Raw genomic sequence first — 20,000 nt, 5'->3', positions numbered from 1 at the left:
GGGGGGGGGGTGTTTTAATTATGTATGCTCACTACATACTGGAATATTCTCTCTCTCTCTTTCTCTCTCTCTCATGTTATGAAAATAAAGTTTGTTTACTCCAAGGAACCGACAACAAAAGTATTTATTGGGTGTTGGAAGGGCAATAAACCTCGCTTCTGTTTCCCCGAAGTCCAAAGCCTACCACCTAAATATAGAAGGATTTATGGAGGGTTAAATCGTACACTGACGCCTATATCCAGGTTGAAAGGGAAAACATGTTTAAGTAATCTTTTTACCGAGCCCATAAATTCCACTGATTTTCAGATCCAAGGCATTAGAGATTATAAACAAAATGGAAAAAAATATATTCTTTTTTTTTTAAACTGTTGGTTGTTCTTGCGAAGGACTCTTTAACTCTTTTCTTGTGCGGCTATGTGGTCCTGAGTTCGAAACTCGCTCGGCGCATAGTTGAGTCCTTGGAAAAATGCTCTTTAAAACAAAAACAAAGAAAAAGAAAAAACCTTCACATTCTCTCGCTGTACTCAGGTGTAAAATGAGTACCTGGCCGATAACAGCATTGTCTCTGTCCGAAAAAAAATTATAATATTGCCTAAACAGGCGTCATGTCTCATTCTCCATGTTACGTGTTGCTGTCAGGGACCCCTTGTAAAAGCGTGTTGAGCACTCCGAAAGCGAGTGTCATACCACTGGACCACATAGACGCACACAAGATTCCTTCAGATGTTGTGATGTACAAAAGAAATCAGAATGATAAAATCGTTGGTTGTGTCGTAACGAATTTGTCGATTTTCCTATGAATGGTAAGGAGATCAGTGCTGATGGTTTTCCTCGGATCCGCGGAAATCCGCGATTTTGGAGTCCAGAGGAGGAATTTCCTCCTTTTAAAAATTACATTTTCTCGAAACAATGTGCTAGCGATGAGAGAGTTGATGTGTGGTGGAACACAGGTGCAGTTTACCACTCTCCAGAAGTTAGCTAGAGTATCAATGATAGTCTATCATCTCAATTGCTCTAAAAGTGGGGTTTAGTGCAGTAGAAATGGGGCTTAAATGCAATAGTTCAACATTTTCCTACTTTTTCACTTTTTGTCACCATCAGCATTGGGAGATAGTTAACTCTTTACATTCAGTGGTCGTGTTTACTCTAACCATATAGTTAAATAAATGTAATCCACCGCGTCATTTTGGTAATGCCGTAGCATTGTAGTAGATATGGAGCGCATGAAGGAAATTAGAGAGCCCATAAATTCAATCGATTGCAGATCTAAGGCTTCAGAGATTATAAAGAAAATGGAAAAGGATATTCATTTGTTGTTCGTGATGGATGGTCATGGTGGTGGTGGTTGTGGTATTGCTGGGAAGCCCTGACTCTTTACATTCAGTGTTCTTGTATACTCTATCCTGACAGTTTAATAGATATAGAACATTTGTATGTCATTTTGGTGATCTGTTTCTGTATCTGTATGGTTGGCGCTGAAGAAACCAATGGTCTGGTTGTATTTAAGCGGCGTCCTCATTGGGCGCGGGCCCATGTCAGTCGGGTCTTGAAATCGTTTAGGTGTGGTGTCATGATGACCAGTTCATCCAGCCCATTCTACTCCGAGATAGTTCTATTGAAGAAAGAATTTCTGTAGTTTTGTGTTCTTGTTGTTTGGATGGAGAAACTGAAGGAAATTGAGTTTTGAATCCAGAATGGGCTGAAATACGATTTTCCCCCTTAAATTTTGGAAACATCATTCGCTGCCTTCAATTGTTAAACTCATATCTATCTAGCTGCTGATCTAACTTAATCTTTGTAATTCGGTTTCGGGTTCGGGTTCACTCCAACATGAATAAATATTTTAAAAATTCCAACTATTCCTTCCAAAGGAGAATTTTGGCCATTTTAATCGATCGGTAGATATAATATAATCAGGAGTAAACATTTTTTTTTAATGGCCAGGTTTGAACTGAATAAATGTGTATTGAATTGGAAAAGCCAAATCTTCTTTGTCTATGTATTCATTACATAGGAATGAATCTTGGAAAAGATATAACTATTCCATTAGCCAGTCGGACCCCCCCCCCCCCCCCCCCCCCCCGCCATCTTTTTACACAAAACAAAAACAATAACAAAACAGAACAAAAACAATAATAATAAATCAAGCCACAAACCATAAAATGGAATTCTGATTGTCTTGTCTTGACCGACTGACAAACAACAACAGCTACACAATATCCATTATGAATATTTCTTTTAAAATTATTTCATGTTGACGATTCTGTTATATTTATGTTGATGACATTAAATTATGTTGTTTTAACTTGAAAGCTGATTTTTCAAAATAACAACAGCTATAAAAATTCCATTACACTTGGGAATATTTGCTTGATTTAGAATGTATTTATTATTTTACCCATCAATGACTCTTGTCTTCTCCTGATTTTTAAATATAATATCTCTTTAATGATAGCTGTGTTGAAATGATTTGGGTCTTTCTCTTTCTTCGTCTCCTTCTCCTCTTCCTCCTCCTTCTCATTCTCCTCCGCCTCCTTCTCCTCCTCCTCCTCCCTCCTCCTCCTCCTCCTCCTCCTCCTCCTCCTCCTCTTCCTTCTTCTCTCTTCTTCTTCTTCTTCTTCTTCTTCTTCTTCCTCCTCCTCCTCCTCCTCCTTCTTCTCTCTCTTCTTCTTCTTCTTTCTTCTTCTTTCTTCTTCTTCTTCTTCTCTCTTCTTCTTCTTCTTCTTCTTCTTCTCTCTTCTTCCTTCTTCTTCTTCTTCTCTCCTCCTCCTCTCTTCTTCTTCTTCTTCTTCTCTCCCTCCTCCTCTCCTCCTCTCCTCCTCTCTCTCCTCTCCTCCTTCTTCTTCTCTTCTTCTTCTTTCTTCTTCTTCTTCTTCTTCTCTTCTTCTTCTTCTTCTTCTTCTTCTTCTTCTTCTTCTTCTTCTTCTTCTTCTTCTTCTTCTCCTTCTTCCTCGTCTCCCCCTCCTCCATATGCCATTGTATAGATCTATATCTACCAGGGGGCGACCACCTTTTAATTGATATCCAAACGCACACCGTTTGGAATGTCCTACAATATAACATATTGTAAAGCATGTGTAAAAACCCCAAATCAATAATTGGAATTAATTGTGCCTTTTTCTCGTGACTTGAAAAGAAAACCGACTGGATTCACCCGTACACTGTATAATACTATGTATATATATATATATATATATATATATATATATATATATATATAATATATATATATATATATATATATATCGTATTCTCTCTCTCTCCCCCTCTCTCTCTCTCTCTTTCTCTCTCTCTCTCTCTCTATCTATCTATCTATCTATCTATCTATCTATCTATCTATCTATCTATCTATCTATCTATCTATCTATCTATCTATCTTGCTATCTGTGGGAAGAGGGGAGAGGGTATTTATTTAGCTTAGTAGTGTAAGTATGACTACTAATCACTATCAGTTAATACAAAGCATTTTTTTCGAACAACGATAAAACACCGTTTTCTCTATTGTCCTGGATTTATTAAATTGTTTATTTTTATTTCAAAAATTCACACATATTGGTTGATTAAGGTCATCGCCGTGTCATCAACCTGTAATTTCTTCTTCTTCTTCTTCTTCTTCTTCTTCTTCTTCTTCTTCTTCTTCTTCTTCTTCTTCTTCTTCTTCTTCTTCTTCTTCTTCTTCTTCTTCTTCTTCTTCTTCTTCTTCTTCTTCTTCTTCTTCTTCTTTTCCTCTTCTTCTTCTTCTTCTTCTTCTTCTTCTTCTTCTTCTTCTTCTTCTTCTTCTTCTTCTTCTTCTTCTTCTTCTTCTTCTTCTTCTTCTTCTTCTTCTTCTTCTTCTTCTTCTTCTTCTTCTTCTTCTTCTTCTTCTTCTTCTTCTAGTTTACTGTACTGTTGTTATTAATTACCACCACCATCATCATCATCATCATCATCATCATCATCATCATCATCATCATCATCATCATCATCATCATCACATCATCATCACCATCATCATCATCATACCACCATCATCCTCAGTCATTGTTGTTGATTTTGTTGTCCACATTCGTTTGCCTACACATTATACTAATGCTGTCACCACACCAAACATGACAATATTCCAACAGGGTTACTTCCCCTTCCTCTACGTCCCACTTCCCTTACTCCTACCGCTGCCACTCACTACTATACCAACCATCAATACATCATAGGATAAAATCATACTGCCGTACACATATTTTAAAATTTGGCCAAAAAACTCGTCCTTCAAATATCGATCGATTTAACCTCATCTTGGAAAAAAAAAAAACAAAAAAAAAAAAAAAAAATAAAAAACAAAACAAACAAACAAACCCAACAAAATACCCCTCTCAAACCTGGGATTTCGCAAAGTCCAAAGTTTGAGAGTTTTGTGCCAAGATTAGGGTCATTTCTCTGTCGTCGATCTGGAATTTAGCAATGTACTTATGCCTTTATTGCTTTTTTTGTTGTTGTTGTTGTTGTTGTTGGCTGAAGAAGGATTTTGAGCCCGAAACGTTACGTTTTTCGTATTTTGTTCTTTTGTGAAGGGGTTATATTCAGTTTTGTTAATTACTTTTTACAATCCACGGTTTCTAGCAGATTAGTAGAACCACAATTATGTATGTATTCTTGTATATTGTGCCCAATGGATTAACTAACCAGTTAACTAACGTACTCCGGGGTAAAAAAAAAACGTGTATTAAAAAAGTTTGGCCAGAATACCCGTCCTTCAAATAACGATGGATTTAAATGACCCTTATCTTGGCAAACGCTGTCGTACCTGGCTGGCTGGGACATTAAGGAACACCTCGCGAACTCCCGGGTTTGAGATTTGTTCTTTTTACTTTTTTTTTTCCAAGATGAGGGTAATTGAAATCGATCTATATTTGAAGAACGAGTTTTCTGGCCAAATTTTTTTTCCTTCTTTTCCAGAGTACGTGAGTTAACCGGGTAATCCTTTAATTAGATTAAATGGTTTGCTTCTAGAGAGAAAGCCACTTCGTTTTGTGTTTTACGCTTGGACTGAGTAGTGGGTAGTTCTTGCCTAACTCGGCCGTACTTTGAAAATATACTTTACAAAAAAATGGCCAGAAATATCCGTCCTTCAAATATAGTGATTGGTCAAAAACTCTGAATGAAAAACGCGGACTTTTAGGATCCCGATCAGATACTTGAAGGGAAGAGATTTCTGGCCAAAAATATTTTCAGTGTGTTATTTATTTATTTATTTATTTATTTATATATTTTTTCTCTCTCAGAGTAGGGCTGGATTTTCTTGCCCTAGCTCTTACAAAACACGTTAATTTTTCAGTTTTACTTCTAGTATCAACCGATTAAGCTGGCCCATTGCTTCTATAAAAACAACAAAAAACTACAAGAAACAAACAAACAAAAAAAAAAAAAAAAAACAAAAACCCCGGAAAAACTGAGACATCAAAACGGTTTAAATAAATAATTCTTGGACGCTATCTCATCTTGCCTCTGGCTTAATTGAAGATTTTGAGGCCATTCTGCAGCCACCACTCCGTCCATTCTTTGACATAATCAAGCCATTGTGCTCTTTATCCATCGGTATTCTATTTTCCTGACACTTGCATTGTAGGACTATGTGGTCTTGTATGACACTCGCTTTCGGATCGGAAGGTCCTGGGTTTGAGCCTCGCGTTCGGCGAATAGTTGAGTCCTTGGAGAAGGCTCTTCACTCACATTCTCTCACCGTACTCAGGTGTAAAACGAGTACCTGGCCGTTGACAGCGCTGTCTCTGTCCGATAAAAATTGTAATATCAGCTATTAGGCGTCATGTCCCGTCCTTTATGTTAAGTGTAGCTGTTGGCCAGGGACCCCTTGTAAATTGCTTTGAGCACCTTTAGTGGAGGTCGCGCTATATAAAAGCTCATTTTTTAAAAATTGTAGGACTCTTTTCATAGTGGAGCAACCAAAAATAATTTTAAAAACAAACAAAACAAAAACAAACTACAATTTGGGAAACAATACTGTGTAGTTCAGAAACACTTGGAATTGTTCAGAATGAGGAAATGAAATACTTTGGACATGTCGGACTGGATACTGTTCTGAAGCAAGGACTTGTAAGATAAATAATATCCGAAGAGTTGAAGGTCGTTGAATATCTTCTCCACCTATTTGAAAATCTGAGAAGCCAGACAGATTATTATCCCCCCATACCCATTTTCCAATTGTTTCCTGTCATTGTCTTGGAATGAGATTACTTAGTTTTGTCCTGATCCTTGCTGGAGTTCCTTGGCTGGGAGGGAAACAGTCGAATGTATAGTTATAGTTTTGGGAGATGATATTTTTTTCCTTGTAAATCATCTCTCTGTTATGCATTGTATTATGTTTAGTTTACATTTGTATTATATGGTTTGTAAACATTTGAGTGTATTCCCCTTAGTTGGGACCTGTGCTTGTGTCTGGATGAGACTTTTAGGTGATCTCAAACTAAGTACTTTGACGGCATGCTCTTGGAATCTACATCTGATCCCTATTTGAACCAATTCCCCTTTGTCTCGCTTTTTCTTTTGTGCTTTAATTGTCATTTTAGAACTTTTTACTATCCCATATTCTTCCTTTTTACTGGCGCTGATATGACCTTAATGTGTTGCAAGTGCCGTAAAACCCTAAAAACAAAACAAACATAAAAAAACAACAACAAAAAAAAACAAAACAAAACAAACAGATTATTATCACATGAGTTGCAAGAGTTTTTCTTCCCTCTACTAGCTTGATAAGTCTCCATTGATTAAATGAATGCTAAATTTGATATTTTGGACGGTTGCACGGGTTAAAATTATGATTTTTTTTTTGCGGAACATTATGAGAAGATATGCAGAAATATTGGGGAAAATATGATAAAATCTTTTAAAATTGTTGAGGATGGTTGGCACATCTGTAGCTTGGTTGCGCGTTGGGAACGAGTTCGAAATTTCCAACCTAGGAGATCCAACATACTTTTTGATTAAACACCCCCCCCCCCCATTCCCTCTATGAACTGATACTTATTATTCTTTAAGTAACAGGTGAAAATGTAACCGATATTACAATATTTGACTTCAAGTATCATTGTGGTAAACCTATCATTACGCGTCATAATCAAAATCTATTTTTTAGAAAAGCCCATCTTGAACTCCTATTGTTTTGCTTTTTTTTCTCTCTCTTTCTTTTTTTCTTTGCTTTTATATTCTTTTATTTCATTTTTTTTTTTTTTTTACAAAAGATATATTAATAATTCCTCATAAAACTTTTGCTATTATGCTGAAATGAAATCTAGTTGTCGCCAAAAAGAATAAGGATTCAATAGAAAGTAATCTCCCCCGCCCTCTCTCTCTTTCTCTCACCCCCCCCCTCTCTCTCTCACCCCCCCCTCTCTCTCTCTATCTCTCTCTCTCCTCTTACTCCCTCTCTCTCTCTCTCTCACCCCCCCTCTCTCTCTCCCTCTCACTCCCCCTTCTCTCTCCCCCCCCCCCTCTCTCTCTCTCTCTCTCTCTCTCTCTCTCTCTCTCTCTCCCCCTCACTAATATATGACGTTTTCTTTCCTTCTAAATTGTTTGTAAAGAGGGGATCCCGATAGTTCAGTTGGTAGAGCACTCGCTTCACACACAAACGTGACAGAGATCGATCCCTGGTGAAGACCTCCTTGACCACCCAGAAGTGATTGGGTGGTAGGGTTTGTTAGATCTGGCGGAAAGTACTTTGAGACAGACAAACGTTCTATCAAACGGATGGCAAAGCATTGCAATTGTCCGTTTCACGCTATAGAAACCAGGATAAATCCGACTCCACGAGCCTAATCATTACCCTCTAATAATGGAAATTTGTAAAGACGTCGGTCGCTGAAATATAATATGACAATTGTTTTGTTTCTTGAATATTGGTTTTATCTCTACGGCTAAGATATGTCCTTCCTAAGTGTTGAATGTCCACACACTGGCCCGTTGTGTTATTCGGTGTTGACATAATCACGTATATCAATGGTAATACTATACACACCAACCTCCCATTTCAATGTGTTGGAACTCGTCGTCCGGGGGATTTACTGGAACGGTTAAGACAGGGTAAACTTGTTTAAGTCAATCCCTTAACGCTTTTGAACGGCTCGACCTCCACAATTTAGTGGTGTACTAACTGGCCTACTTACACCGACAAAACGTCCCCTGTTTGTGGTAGGGCACTCGTCCTCTGACCCTGCAGATCACTGGTTCGAGTCCTATTGATTTACTGGAACGGTTAAGACAGGACAAACTTGTTTAAGTCAATCCCTTAACGCTTTTGAACGGCTCGACCTCCACAATAATTCAATGGTGTACTAACTGGCCTACTTACACCGACAAAACGTCCCTTTTTGTGGTATAGCACCAGCATATCTCACAGATCACGTGGTCATGTGTAAATTTGAAAATTACTCTTTAAGATCATGTAATGACCAAACGAAAATTTCGGAAAAAAGATCAAGAACAAAATTTGGTGATAGATCGTTTGCTTGTTTCGGCCCCAAGATTTGGAATGAACTACCACGTGGTCTGAGGGAGTGTAAGTTTTTACCTGCCTTTAAAAAGAATCTCAAGACACATCTTTGCTGTATTTATTTTATTGACACTATGAATCCTTGATTTGGCTATGAATTATTATAATTATTATTTTTTTTTTCACTTAAAATTGATAATTTATTTGTTAAGTGCCCGGAGCTTGGGTTTTACACGAGAATGACCGCTGTATAAATTATTATTATTATTATTATTATTATTATTATTATTATTATTATTATTTATTATTATTATTATATTATTATATTATTATTAATTTATATATTATTATTATTATTATTATTATATTATTTATTATTATTATTATATTATTATTATTATTATTATTATTATTATTATAGAACACTCGACCTCTGACCCTGCAGATCACTGGTTCGAGTCCTATTGATTTACTGGAACGGTTAAGGCAGGGCAAACTTGTTTAAGTCAATCCCTTAACGCTTTTGAACGGCTCGACCTCCACAATTTAATGGTGTACTAACTGGCCTACTTACACCGACAAAACGTCACTGTTTGTGGTAGGGCACTCGTCCTCTGACCCCGCAGATCACTGGTTCGAATCCTATTGAGGACGGCGCAGAGTTGAGTCTTTCGAAAAAAAAGGCTCTTGCTTTCCTTGCTCACATTCTCTCATCGTATTCAGGTGTAAAATGAGAACCTGGTCGCTAACAGCGTTGTCTCTCTCGGAATATAAATATGCAATATCGCCTAACAGGTGTCATGTTTCGTCCTTCATGTTAAGTGTTGCCGTTGGCTAGGTACCCCGAGAACAAATAAATCGCTTTGAGTGCGTTTAGTGGATATTGCGCCATATAAAAGCTTAATTTTGCTCACATTCTCTCATCATAGTATAGTAGTATGTAGTCTTTCAATGCCATTATGGTCCGGTTTCTATAGCCTGAACTGGACAATGGTAATTGCTAGCTACCTTTTTGATGGGACGCCAGCCTATCATCATACACGGGTATAAGATGAGTATGTGGTCGGTACCAGCGTTGTCTCTGTAGAAATAAAAAAACCTTACAGTTTTTTTCTTCTTCTATTTTGTAGTCGTTGAGAGCCATCAGGCTCATGAAATCGGGGTTCATCCCGTTCTCAAAGCGGAGATCCCGAAAAACATTATGTTCTTCTTCACTATGGTCGAACGTGGGGGCGACGTGGCCGAGTGGTTCGAGCCCCGCTTCATGTTCAGACACTTTCGGGTTTTTTTTCAGGCACTTTCGTTTTGTTTTTTAAAAAAATTGTTTATTCTTCCTTGGGCAAGATTATTAACCCCTTAATTTGCTCTCTTTTAACAACATGGATGATTCTTGTTCACATCAGACATCTCGTTTAATGGATTATATATATTCCTTCATGGAATGCCTAGGGGGCGAGATCAAATGGTACCGTTCCGGAAGGGCGTAATTCATTTCTTTTATGGTTGAATATATTTTACAGCATTATATATATATATATATATATATATATATATATATATATATATATATATATATATATATATATATATATATATATATATATATATATATACCGATAGGATATGATAACCTCATCTTGTCAAGACCCCTCCCATTAGAGACTCAAAGCCACTTTTTCGATGAGATTAGAAAAGGTTTGACTATATATTTCATTGGATTAAGGCAAACCATTCTTGTCAATGAAAACTCAACTCAGAAACCTCCTAATATGTTTTCCTATTTGGCAAAAAAACAAAAAAAAAAAACAAAACAAAACAAAACAAGCAAAGAAAAAAAACAAAACAAAAAAAAAACCAAATAACTTTTTACTGCAAAGTATTATTGATTGATAAAGATGAATCACAATGTGTCAGACGATTTCAAACCCGAAAGTAGAAGTAGATATATTAAGATGATGTTTCGGGTTTTTGCCAGTTTTTTATATTGGAGAAATGGAAGGGGATGTGGTGGTGGTGGGGCGGGGGGTGGGGGGGGGGGGGGGGTTAGTATTTTTCAATATTCAATAAACCTTTTCTTGTGATAATGAAAAAAAAAAGTGTTTTGTCATTTAATAACAGATCAAACGCTGTCGTGTTCTGAGCCCCGACAGCCAAGAAAGCTGTGATCAAACAGGCTCTTGAAGGTATGGGGAACGAGGGGAGGGGATTAACAAAGGGGTGCTCTCTGGAAAAGTCGACTTGTTAGAGTGGTCAGAGTAGAGGCCCAGTTGATGATAACGATACGACTCGGTGTCGGTTGGATCGTGGCCTTCGTAAAGTTATGGCCTGACACTGACCAAAAAATGACGTCAAAATGCCAGTCTTTTGCCACAAAAGAAAACAAATCGTGAGTTGAATTCAATAGTTCAACCAATGAAATAACTTGTTTCCATTAGCTCTACTAACGACAACTCACTAGGCCGTGCATAAACCAAATATTGACGTCAAACTGCCAGTCCTTTTGGATTTCAGTCTCAGGCTATAACATAACGATGGCTACGGTTGGATTACGCGATTAGGTCTCCTTTACATGGGGATTGAATTGTATGCTGGAGTTAGATCAGATCTGCCTATTTGAAATTGAATTTTTAAAATCGTAGTTTTCAGGGATTATACTATAGTAGAAATTATATTATCTACCCTTAAAAAGTGTCAATTAGGTCCGGAAAATTCGTATTTCTACGAAATGTTTCGTGGTATTAGGCAGGTCTGAGTTAGATATCTGTTGGGTCTTGTTGTTGTCATCGTCTTCAGCAGCGACAGACACAAATCGACAGGGTTTGTTTAAACTTCTTTGAACAAGTCCCTTTTACTTTTAAGCACATTCAATGTTATAAATGTCCGTCGTTTTTATGCGGTCAGAAGCGAAACACCAGCGGTTAAAAGCGAAACATCAACATCAACGGTTATAAGCGGGTGGTTGGATGGGAGCATCACCCTTGAATCGTATACCTATGATGTTCGCATGGGTTTACGATCCGATCGTGATGTCGTTTCTTCTTCTCTTTACTAGCTTATCCTGCTTCTTTGGTTTGTGATTGTATTTTTGACAGGGGATATTTTTTTTCTGTAAATCTTCTGCCTGTTTGTTCTTGGTTATTTATAATTTAGCTTATGATATCTTTAGGTTATGATTTTGATTTACATTTGTACTATTTTTGTTAGTGTTAGATTGCTTGTTTTTTTGTTTCAGCTGTCTCTCATATAACCTCAATTGTGTTGGAAGAGACCTAAGGCAACAAACAAACAAAACAAACATCAACGGTTATAAGTGAAATCCCAGCGATTAGAGGTGAAATTCCAGCGGTCAGAAGCGAAATACCAAACTGTTAAAAACAAAATGCCACTAATTAGAGGCGGAACATCACCGGTTAGATGCGAAATACCTGCGGCTAGAAGCGAAGTACCAGTGGTTAGAGGCGAAATACTTGCGGTTAGAAGCGAAGTACCAGTGGTTAGAGGCGAAATACTTGCGGTTAGAAGCGAAGTACCAGTGGTTAGAGGCGAAATACTTGCGGTTAGAAGCGAAGTACCAGTGGTTAGAGGCGAAATACCAGGGTTTAGAGGAGAATTACCTGCGACTAGAAGCGAAGTACCAGTGGTTAGACGCGAAATACCAGCGGTTAGAAGCGAAGTACCAGTGGTTAGAGTCGAAACAACAGCGGCTAGAAGCGAAGTACCAGTGGTTAGAGGCGAAATACCAGCGGTTAGAAGCGAAGTACCAGTGGTTAGAGTCGGAATTACAGCGGCTAGAAGCGAAGTACCAGTGGTTAGAGGCGAAATACCAGCGTTTAGAGACGAGATACTAGCGAGATACTAGCGTGTCACTCAGAGTATCTTAGGACACAACAGAAACCGGGGTTACTTCCCGCTCCAATAGCTTAATTCCTCATTTCACTTGTAATATTTGTAAATTGCAGAACACCAATACATTTCTATTGCTATATCGTCCTATATTGTATATAGTCTAATTTGTATAATGTAAATAAGAAATGAACAAAATATGATCCCAACAAAAATGTTTTGTGCACTTTTCGTTCCGCAACTTCCGTGGAATGTCAGCACATTGTATATAATGCCTATATTTAAATAGCTTCTCTTATATAACCCCCCCCCCCTTTTTGTTTAAATACATTTTTTTAACGATCTATTATTCAGCCCGGGATCAGTGATCAAAACAATATTATTTCTGTCCGTTCTTATCTACCGGTGGCTTCTATGGTGCGTTTGGAGAGATTCCGTGTTCTAGAGAATGACGCTATTTGCCTTTGTAAGATTTATGGCTGGCCCTTTTCAAAATCGAACGGGCGATCCCGGGATTATAATGATAATGATAAGTCAATAGCTATGTGACAGGAGGGACGAGGGGGGGGGGAGAGAGAGAGAGAGAGAGAGAGAGAGAGAGAGAGAGAGAGAGAGAGAGAGAGAGAGAGAGAGAGAGAGAGAGAGAGGTGTACAGATCATAATTTATCAATCTTGCTATTAATCATGTCAGCCCAAATTTCTTTTTAATCCTCATGAAAACGCTTCGTGGGGGAAAAAATAAGTTAAAAAGGTGACACGAGGTTTAACTCAAAAATATTGACATTATGATTCAGGGGCCTTTCGCTTCCATAATCAACATATCTGACAGCCCCGACTGCTGTCCTTATTTTGTCTGATGTTGTAGGCTATCTCACATTATAAAAAGTTGTTCAAACAGTCACTTTTATACTCTCCCCCCCCTCCCTTACCAAATTTTTTAAAAAATAGAAAGAAACATACAAAGCAAAAAGAAGACAACTTCTAATATTTAGATAGAGCAATGTCCACTAAACATGCTCACAGCTCTTGACGTGGGTGGGGATCCTGACCTCCCATGGCAGGGAGGTACATACCGTGTCTTCTATCCCCTTATATCTGCTTTCCTACATGCTTTCTGTCTTTGTCTTGGAATGAGATTACTTGGTTTTGTCCTGGTCCTGGCCGGAGTCCTCGCTGGGAGGGAATCAGTCAAATGCATAGTTATTCTTTTGGGAGATGATATTTTTTTTTCCTCTGTTATGTATTATTATATTTGTTATTTTGAATTTATAATGTAAGCATTTGAGTGTATTCCTCTTTGTTGGATTTTGTGCTTGTGTCCGGTTTAGACTTAGAGGTGATCTCAAACTAAGTACATTGGTGGTTTGCTCTTGGAATCTACATCTGATCCCTATTTGTTCTCAGTTCCCCTATGTCTTACTTTTTCTTGGGTGCTTTATTTGTAATTCTAGAACTTTTTACTATCCCATTTTCTTCCTTTTTAATGGCGCTGATATAACCTAAATGTGTTGCAAGCGCCGTAAAACCCTTTTAAAAAAACCAAACAACAAAAAAAAACAAAAACAAAAACAAAACAAAACAAAAACAGCTCTTGACAAGGGTTCCTAGCCAACAGAAACAATTAATATGCAGGGCGAAACATACCTCTATATACTTCTTTCCATAAACGATCATCTTATTTTAAGGTTAACATTTGTCTATCTATCTGTCTATCTATCTATCTATCTATCTATCTATCTATCTATCTATCTATCTATCTATCTATCTGTCTATCTGTCTATCTATCTATCTATCTATCTATCTATCTATCTATCTATCTATCTATCTATCTATCTCCCAACCTCTTTCCCGATCCTACGGCCTTCACAACTTGTATTATTAAGTATACGTGTTAAGACCTCAGCGGTATTTCACCCCCGCCTTGAGTCAATATTATTTCTATACTTAGTTCTTACCGCCCCCCTAAACATGGCCGTGGTGCCTACTTGGAGACGAGAGAAGGAGCTGACAAGGTCGGCTATATTATGATATGGAATGGCAGGCACCATTAATTTGTCTTATTACCAATACCTCTTTCTTTATGGAATGGCCCAGTGGCCTAATTTGTTAAATACTTTCGTGACACGCATGGGATTCTGGTTTGAGTCCTGTTACGAGTCACAATTATTCTGGTCTCGGTTCATCTTGTCCTCCACATTATGGACCCCGTGCCCCATTAGATTTATCTGACCACTGCATGCTCTTGCTACTCCCCACCTACCGCCCTGTTTTTAAACGTGTAAAACCAGTAAAGAAAAGTGTACAGATCTGGAACGGAAGTGTGTGTGAAGATTTGCGTGGTTGTTTTGAATGCACTGACTGGAATGTTTTTATCGAATCATGTGATAGTGTGGATGAGCTGAATGACTGTGTGAGTGAGTATTTAAAATTCTGTGAACAGCTAGTGTCTTGTAAAAAAGAAATAAAATATTATCCTAACAACAAGCCTTGGATAACAAAAGATCTAAAACTTTTATTGAACCAAAAGAAAACTCTCTATACTAGTGGAAACAAAAAAAGATCTGAAAACAAAACAAAAAGAGATAAAGAGGGTAATATCTAGTTGTAGAGACAAGTACAAAAATAAAATTGAAAAATGCTTTTCTTCTGGGGATATACGGGACACGTGGCGGGGGCTTAAAACTGCTGTGAACTATAATCCAAAGCCCACGATTATATCAGAAGATATCGAAATTGAAACTTTAAATAAATTTTATTCACGTTTCGACACAGCAAACAAATTTGATATTGAAAATGAAAAACATAATTTAGACAGGGCTTTGGAAGATGAAATGACTATTGAGGTCAGTGAAGAGGAAACGAGATTTGTATTTTCGAAACTAAACGAGAGGAAGGCTGCTGGGCCGGATGGATTGAAAGGAAAACTATTAAAAGAATATGCCCGCCAGCTTTCCCCCATTTATACACATATTTTTAACTGGTCCCTCCAATGTGTTTTGATCCCTGAAATTTGGAAAACTTCAAAAATTATTCCTGTTCCAAAAAAAAAAAAGAAAAACTTGAAACTATGAACGATCTCAGAGACCTGTTACACTGACTTCAATAGTCATGAAATCTTTAGAAAAACTTGTTCTTGTTAAAATTAGGAATCAGTTTATGCCATTGAGTGATAGTCATCAATTTGCTTACAAACCAGGACGTGGCGTAGAGGATTCCATTTTGCTGTTTACAAACAATATCTACAGGCATCTAGATCACGCTAGGAGCTATTGCAGATTGCTTTTTACAGATTTTTCTTCAGCGTTCAATACAATGCAACCTCAGTTGGTTGTTCAAAAATTGACTAGTCTGAATTTAAACAAGTATATAATTGCTTGGGTGCTCGAATTTCTTACGGAGAGAACACAATATGTTCAATTAGGACAAATCTTCCTGTATAACTACAAATACTGGCGCTCCTCAAGGTTGTGTATTGTCCCCTGTATTATTCACAATATACACGAATGACTGTAGAAGTCAAAACCTGAGTGTACCTTTAATAAAGTTTGCAGATGACACCGCTCTTCAAGGCCTCATAACAAATGGCAACGAAGTGGCTTATAGGCAAGAAATTGATAGATTTGTGTCTTGGTGTGATGCCCACCACCTAGAGCTTAACATAAGCAAGACAAAGGACCTAGTGATTGACTTTAGGAGAGTGAAGGAACCGATAGAACCGTTAAAATTAAAGGACCAATTTGTCCAGCGAGTTCCTCACTACAAATACCTTGGTGTAACCATTGATGACAGGCTCAAGTGGGATGAACACTTGAAAATAATTAGGCATGAGATGTGCAGACGTACATATTTTTTATCAAAACTCTCTCAGTTTAAAATAGATAAAACCCTCTGCACATTATTTTATAGAGCAGTAATCGAAAGTGTTTTGTCATTTTGTATAACAGCTTGGGAGGCAATTGCTTAGCAGTGGAAAGGAACAAAATAAATTCAAATATTAAAAAATCCATTAAACGCTATATAAATGATGTTGACGATGTAGATCTTTTATACGAGAAATTTTGTATAAATAAAATAACTAAAATATTAAATGACAAGTATCATCCACTAAGACCATCAATTATTATGTCAGAAAGAAGTGGTCGCCCTTTCCCTATTTCAACGAAAACAGAGAGACACCGAAAATCTTTTCTGCCGTCCAGTATTAGGCTTTATAACAACAAGCAATAATCATTTTATATAATTATTTCTCATTTTTACTTTTAAAAAATATAAATATTAATTTATTAATTTATTTGTTTTGCAATCTTTTCAATTTTCAATTTATAGTGACAGTTTTAACTATTTTACAGTGTTGAAATTATCCATATTATAAAGCGCAGCTCTGGTTATAGAGCTGCTCCTTTTTTATATATACATCCTATTTCCATTGTATTTTTATCTTATGTGTAAATTATAACACGTCTGTACAAAAAATTTCCTTTTTGGGATGCAATAAAGTATTATTATTATTATTATTATTATTATTATTATTATTATTATTATTATTATTATTATTATTATTATTATTATTATTATTATTATTATTATTATTATTATTATTATTATTATATGCTAGTGAATGGGTCTCTGGATCTGATTATGACCTGTTGGAAGTGGTCGCGCTTGTGTGTTTGTGTATGGTTTTTTTTTCTTTGGGGGGGGGGGGGGGTATGGAATGGCAGGCACCATTTGTCTTCTTACCAATACCTCTTTCTTTATGGAATGGCCCAGTGGCCTAAATTGTAACAGAGTTTCCTGACACGCAGTGGATTCTGGTTTGAGTCCCGGCACGCGTCACAATTCTGGTCTCGGTTCATCTTGTCCTCCATATAGTAGTGAATGGATGCCTGGATCAGATTAAGACCTGCCGGAAAGATCTGTGTGTGTGTGTGTGTGTGTGTGTGTGTTGAGGGGGGGGGGGGGCATAATATGGAATGACAAGCAGTATTGTCTCCTGACCCCATTCTCTGTGTAATGGTCCAGTGGCCGAAAGGGTTTGGAAATCGCAGAGCATCTAGTTTAACGGTGTCCTGTGACGAAGCTTCCGGGTGGGTTTGCGACTGTGCAATTAATTAATTAATTTATTTATTTTTGTTTGTTTCGTCAACAGATTACACAAGAGAATCAATATGGTCGTCTCTCGGCCGTCTGAAAAGAGAGGTGAGTGAATATTTGTGATTACAAGGAATAATATTTTCTTAATGATAAAAGATAGATATGGTGGCGGATGGATGGCATGCGGCAATGTTGGTGATAATGATATGTCTGGGGTATACGGTTGGTGGTTTTTTTTTTTTTTGGTTGGGGATTTTTACTGCTCTTATTTTCGTCGTCGTTGTTCTCCTACTTGTTTCTCAATCCTCCTCCTCCTATTCTCTCTCTCTCCCTCTCTCTCTCTCTCCCTCTCTCTCTCTCTCTCTCTCTCTCTCTCTCTCTCTCTCTCTCTCTCTTAAAATCCATTCCCTAGACTCAGTCATTTTGACTTCTAAACTTAATTTTCTTCAACGATTTCTCTCCACACGATACCAAATGGACAAGTTGGGTGAAAACCACATCTGCCTACTTAAAGTTTTAAACATTCCTAGTTTACAATGGAAAAAATGAAAAATCATTATAAATAGATTTACAACTCAATAATTTTCCATCATCATGATCCACAAATGCACCAAAGTCCTGAATATAGGATCTAAGGAACTAAATTTTCCTTTTCAAAAAGATTTATCGAGTCAAAGAAGCAAATGCAGCTCTGTAGCTGGAGTCAGAATTCGTAATTCTACGACTTTTTCGTAGCACTAGGCAGGTCTGGTTAACCCTCTCCTTACCAACCATAGGAAAGTCGTCACATTTGTTACGATCCAACCAGCACTTTTATCATTCAGATTTCTTTTATAAATCACACAATTTAAGGAAAAATGTTTAATTTTAGTTAAAATACGTGACACTGTGTTGTAGAGTTCATTTTGATGATCAATATTATGCATAGAATGTATTTTTTGTTTTTCTGTTTGATTAAGAAAAAAATATTTTTGTGTTAGGTGGATGTGACATTTTGGAAAAATTGTGAAATTGGCTGGAACGGAAAGGGTTAAAGCAGAACTGCCCAATACTACGAATAACTCGTAGAATCACGAAATAAATGTTGGCTACAATTTCAGAACTTCATGAGCATTGAAGTCATTGAAACGCATTGAAAATGAAAGTTGATTCCAGACTACATAATTGTAAATATTTCTTTGGAGTGTTATTTAATCCTTCTGAGGGTCAATTGTTGATTTTTGAAGACAACTATATCATCAACTACAATCTTTATCTCCCCAAAATTAGGAATTTTTACTGGGTGGGGTTCCTGACCTCCCATAGTGGGCAGGGAGGTACATACTGTGTCTTCTATCCCCCTATGTCTGTTTTCCAACATGCTTTCTGTCTTCGTCTTGGAATGAGATTACTTGGTTTTGTCCTGACCCTGGCTGGGAGGGAAACAGTCAAATGTGTAGTTAGTTTTGGGAGATGTTTTTTTTTCTTCCTTGTAAATCATCTCTCTTTTATGCACTGTATCATGTTTTGTATAAATATTATATATGATTTGTAAACATTTGAGTGTTTTCCTCTTGGTAGGGAAATGTACTTGTGTCTGGATGAGACTTTTAGGTGATCTCAAACTAAGTACTTTGACGGTATGCTCTTGGAATCTACATCTGCTTCCTATTTGAACAAATTCCCCTTTGTCTTACCTTTTCTTTTGTGCTTTAATTATAATTCTAGAACTTTTTACTATCCCATTTTCTTCCTTTTTATTTGCGCTGATATGACCTTAATGTGTTGCTAGCGTCGTAAAACCCTTAGTTAAACATAGGAATTTTTAGATTTTCAAGTAGGCAGCTCTTGTTCATTTTTTTTCTTCTTTTTTAAAAAATAATTTTTAAGATTTTTTAAATTCCTCAGTTGCGTCGAATGGAACATCGTCTGGAGGACGCCGGGGAATCGGGAAACACCCAGGGACCTGGTACAGTCAACATTGGGAGTCACCCGGCCCTGGCAGGGGGGACCACTCTGGAGGTAAGTCATCGATCGATCGATCATCTTTGCTTGGAACATTTTGTGTAAACGAAGGGTTGCGTTGCGTCTTCACTGTACACAACAATGAAGTGAATAGAAAAGTGCCAGAAGACAATAGAGAATAAATAATTTTCGCGGCGGTTATGGGGTTTGAACCTGCGACCTTATTATAGCTCATACAGTAGAGTCACGCTCTCACCGGCCAGGCGGAGTCGTCGTACCAATAAGGTCGCAGGTTCAAACCCCATCACCGCCGCGAGAATATTTTTTTTATTCTCTATTGTCTTCTGGCACTTTTCTATTCACTTCATCTCTTGTTGTTACCAACATAAGTGCCTGCTCTACTCACTTTTCTGAAGTCTTTACTGTACGTAACGTGAGATAAGGATAGTTTTGTGGTAAAATACACAAAGATGTTACTTGTGTTGGATCAGCTGCTATTATTTAAAAGAAATAAGGTGTTGGGGTTAACTCCCTCCTTACCACCCACTTTCAGGATTTTCCCCAAAACTGCAACCTAAATAACACAAAAATAGATTTTTTATCACTAAAACACAATAGCAGTAAAGTTCTTGCGATACAT

At 37.3% G+C, this 20,000-nt stretch overlaps 1 protein-coding gene across 2 annotated transcripts in view; it reads left to right on the top strand.

Moving 5' to 3' along the window:
- LOC144979844 (centrosome-associated protein 350-like) overlaps positions 1-20,000 on the top strand; it is a 191,859-nt gene that overhangs the window by 18,000 nt on the left and 153,859 nt on the right. For both annotated transcript variants that reach the window (XM_078927049.1, XM_078927050.1), the window contains exons 3-4: positions 17,472-17,521; positions 19,304-19,417. In XM_078927049.1, coding sequence (XP_078783175.1) covers positions 17,472-17,521; positions 19,304-19,417 — 164 coding nt within the window. The remainder of the gene's footprint in view (positions 1-17,471; positions 17,522-19,303; positions 19,418-20,000) is intronic.

The sequence above is a fragment of the Berghia stephanieae genome, chromosome 9 (assembly GCF_034508935.2).
Source record: "Berghia stephanieae isolate SIO BIC M18660-M18661 chromosome 9, UCSD_Bste_1.3, whole genome shotgun sequence".
In the NCBI taxonomy this organism is placed as follows: Eukaryota; Metazoa; Mollusca; class Gastropoda; order Nudibranchia; family Aeolidiidae; genus Berghia; species Berghia stephanieae.
This window is presented reverse-complemented; position numbering and strand designations above follow the sequence as displayed.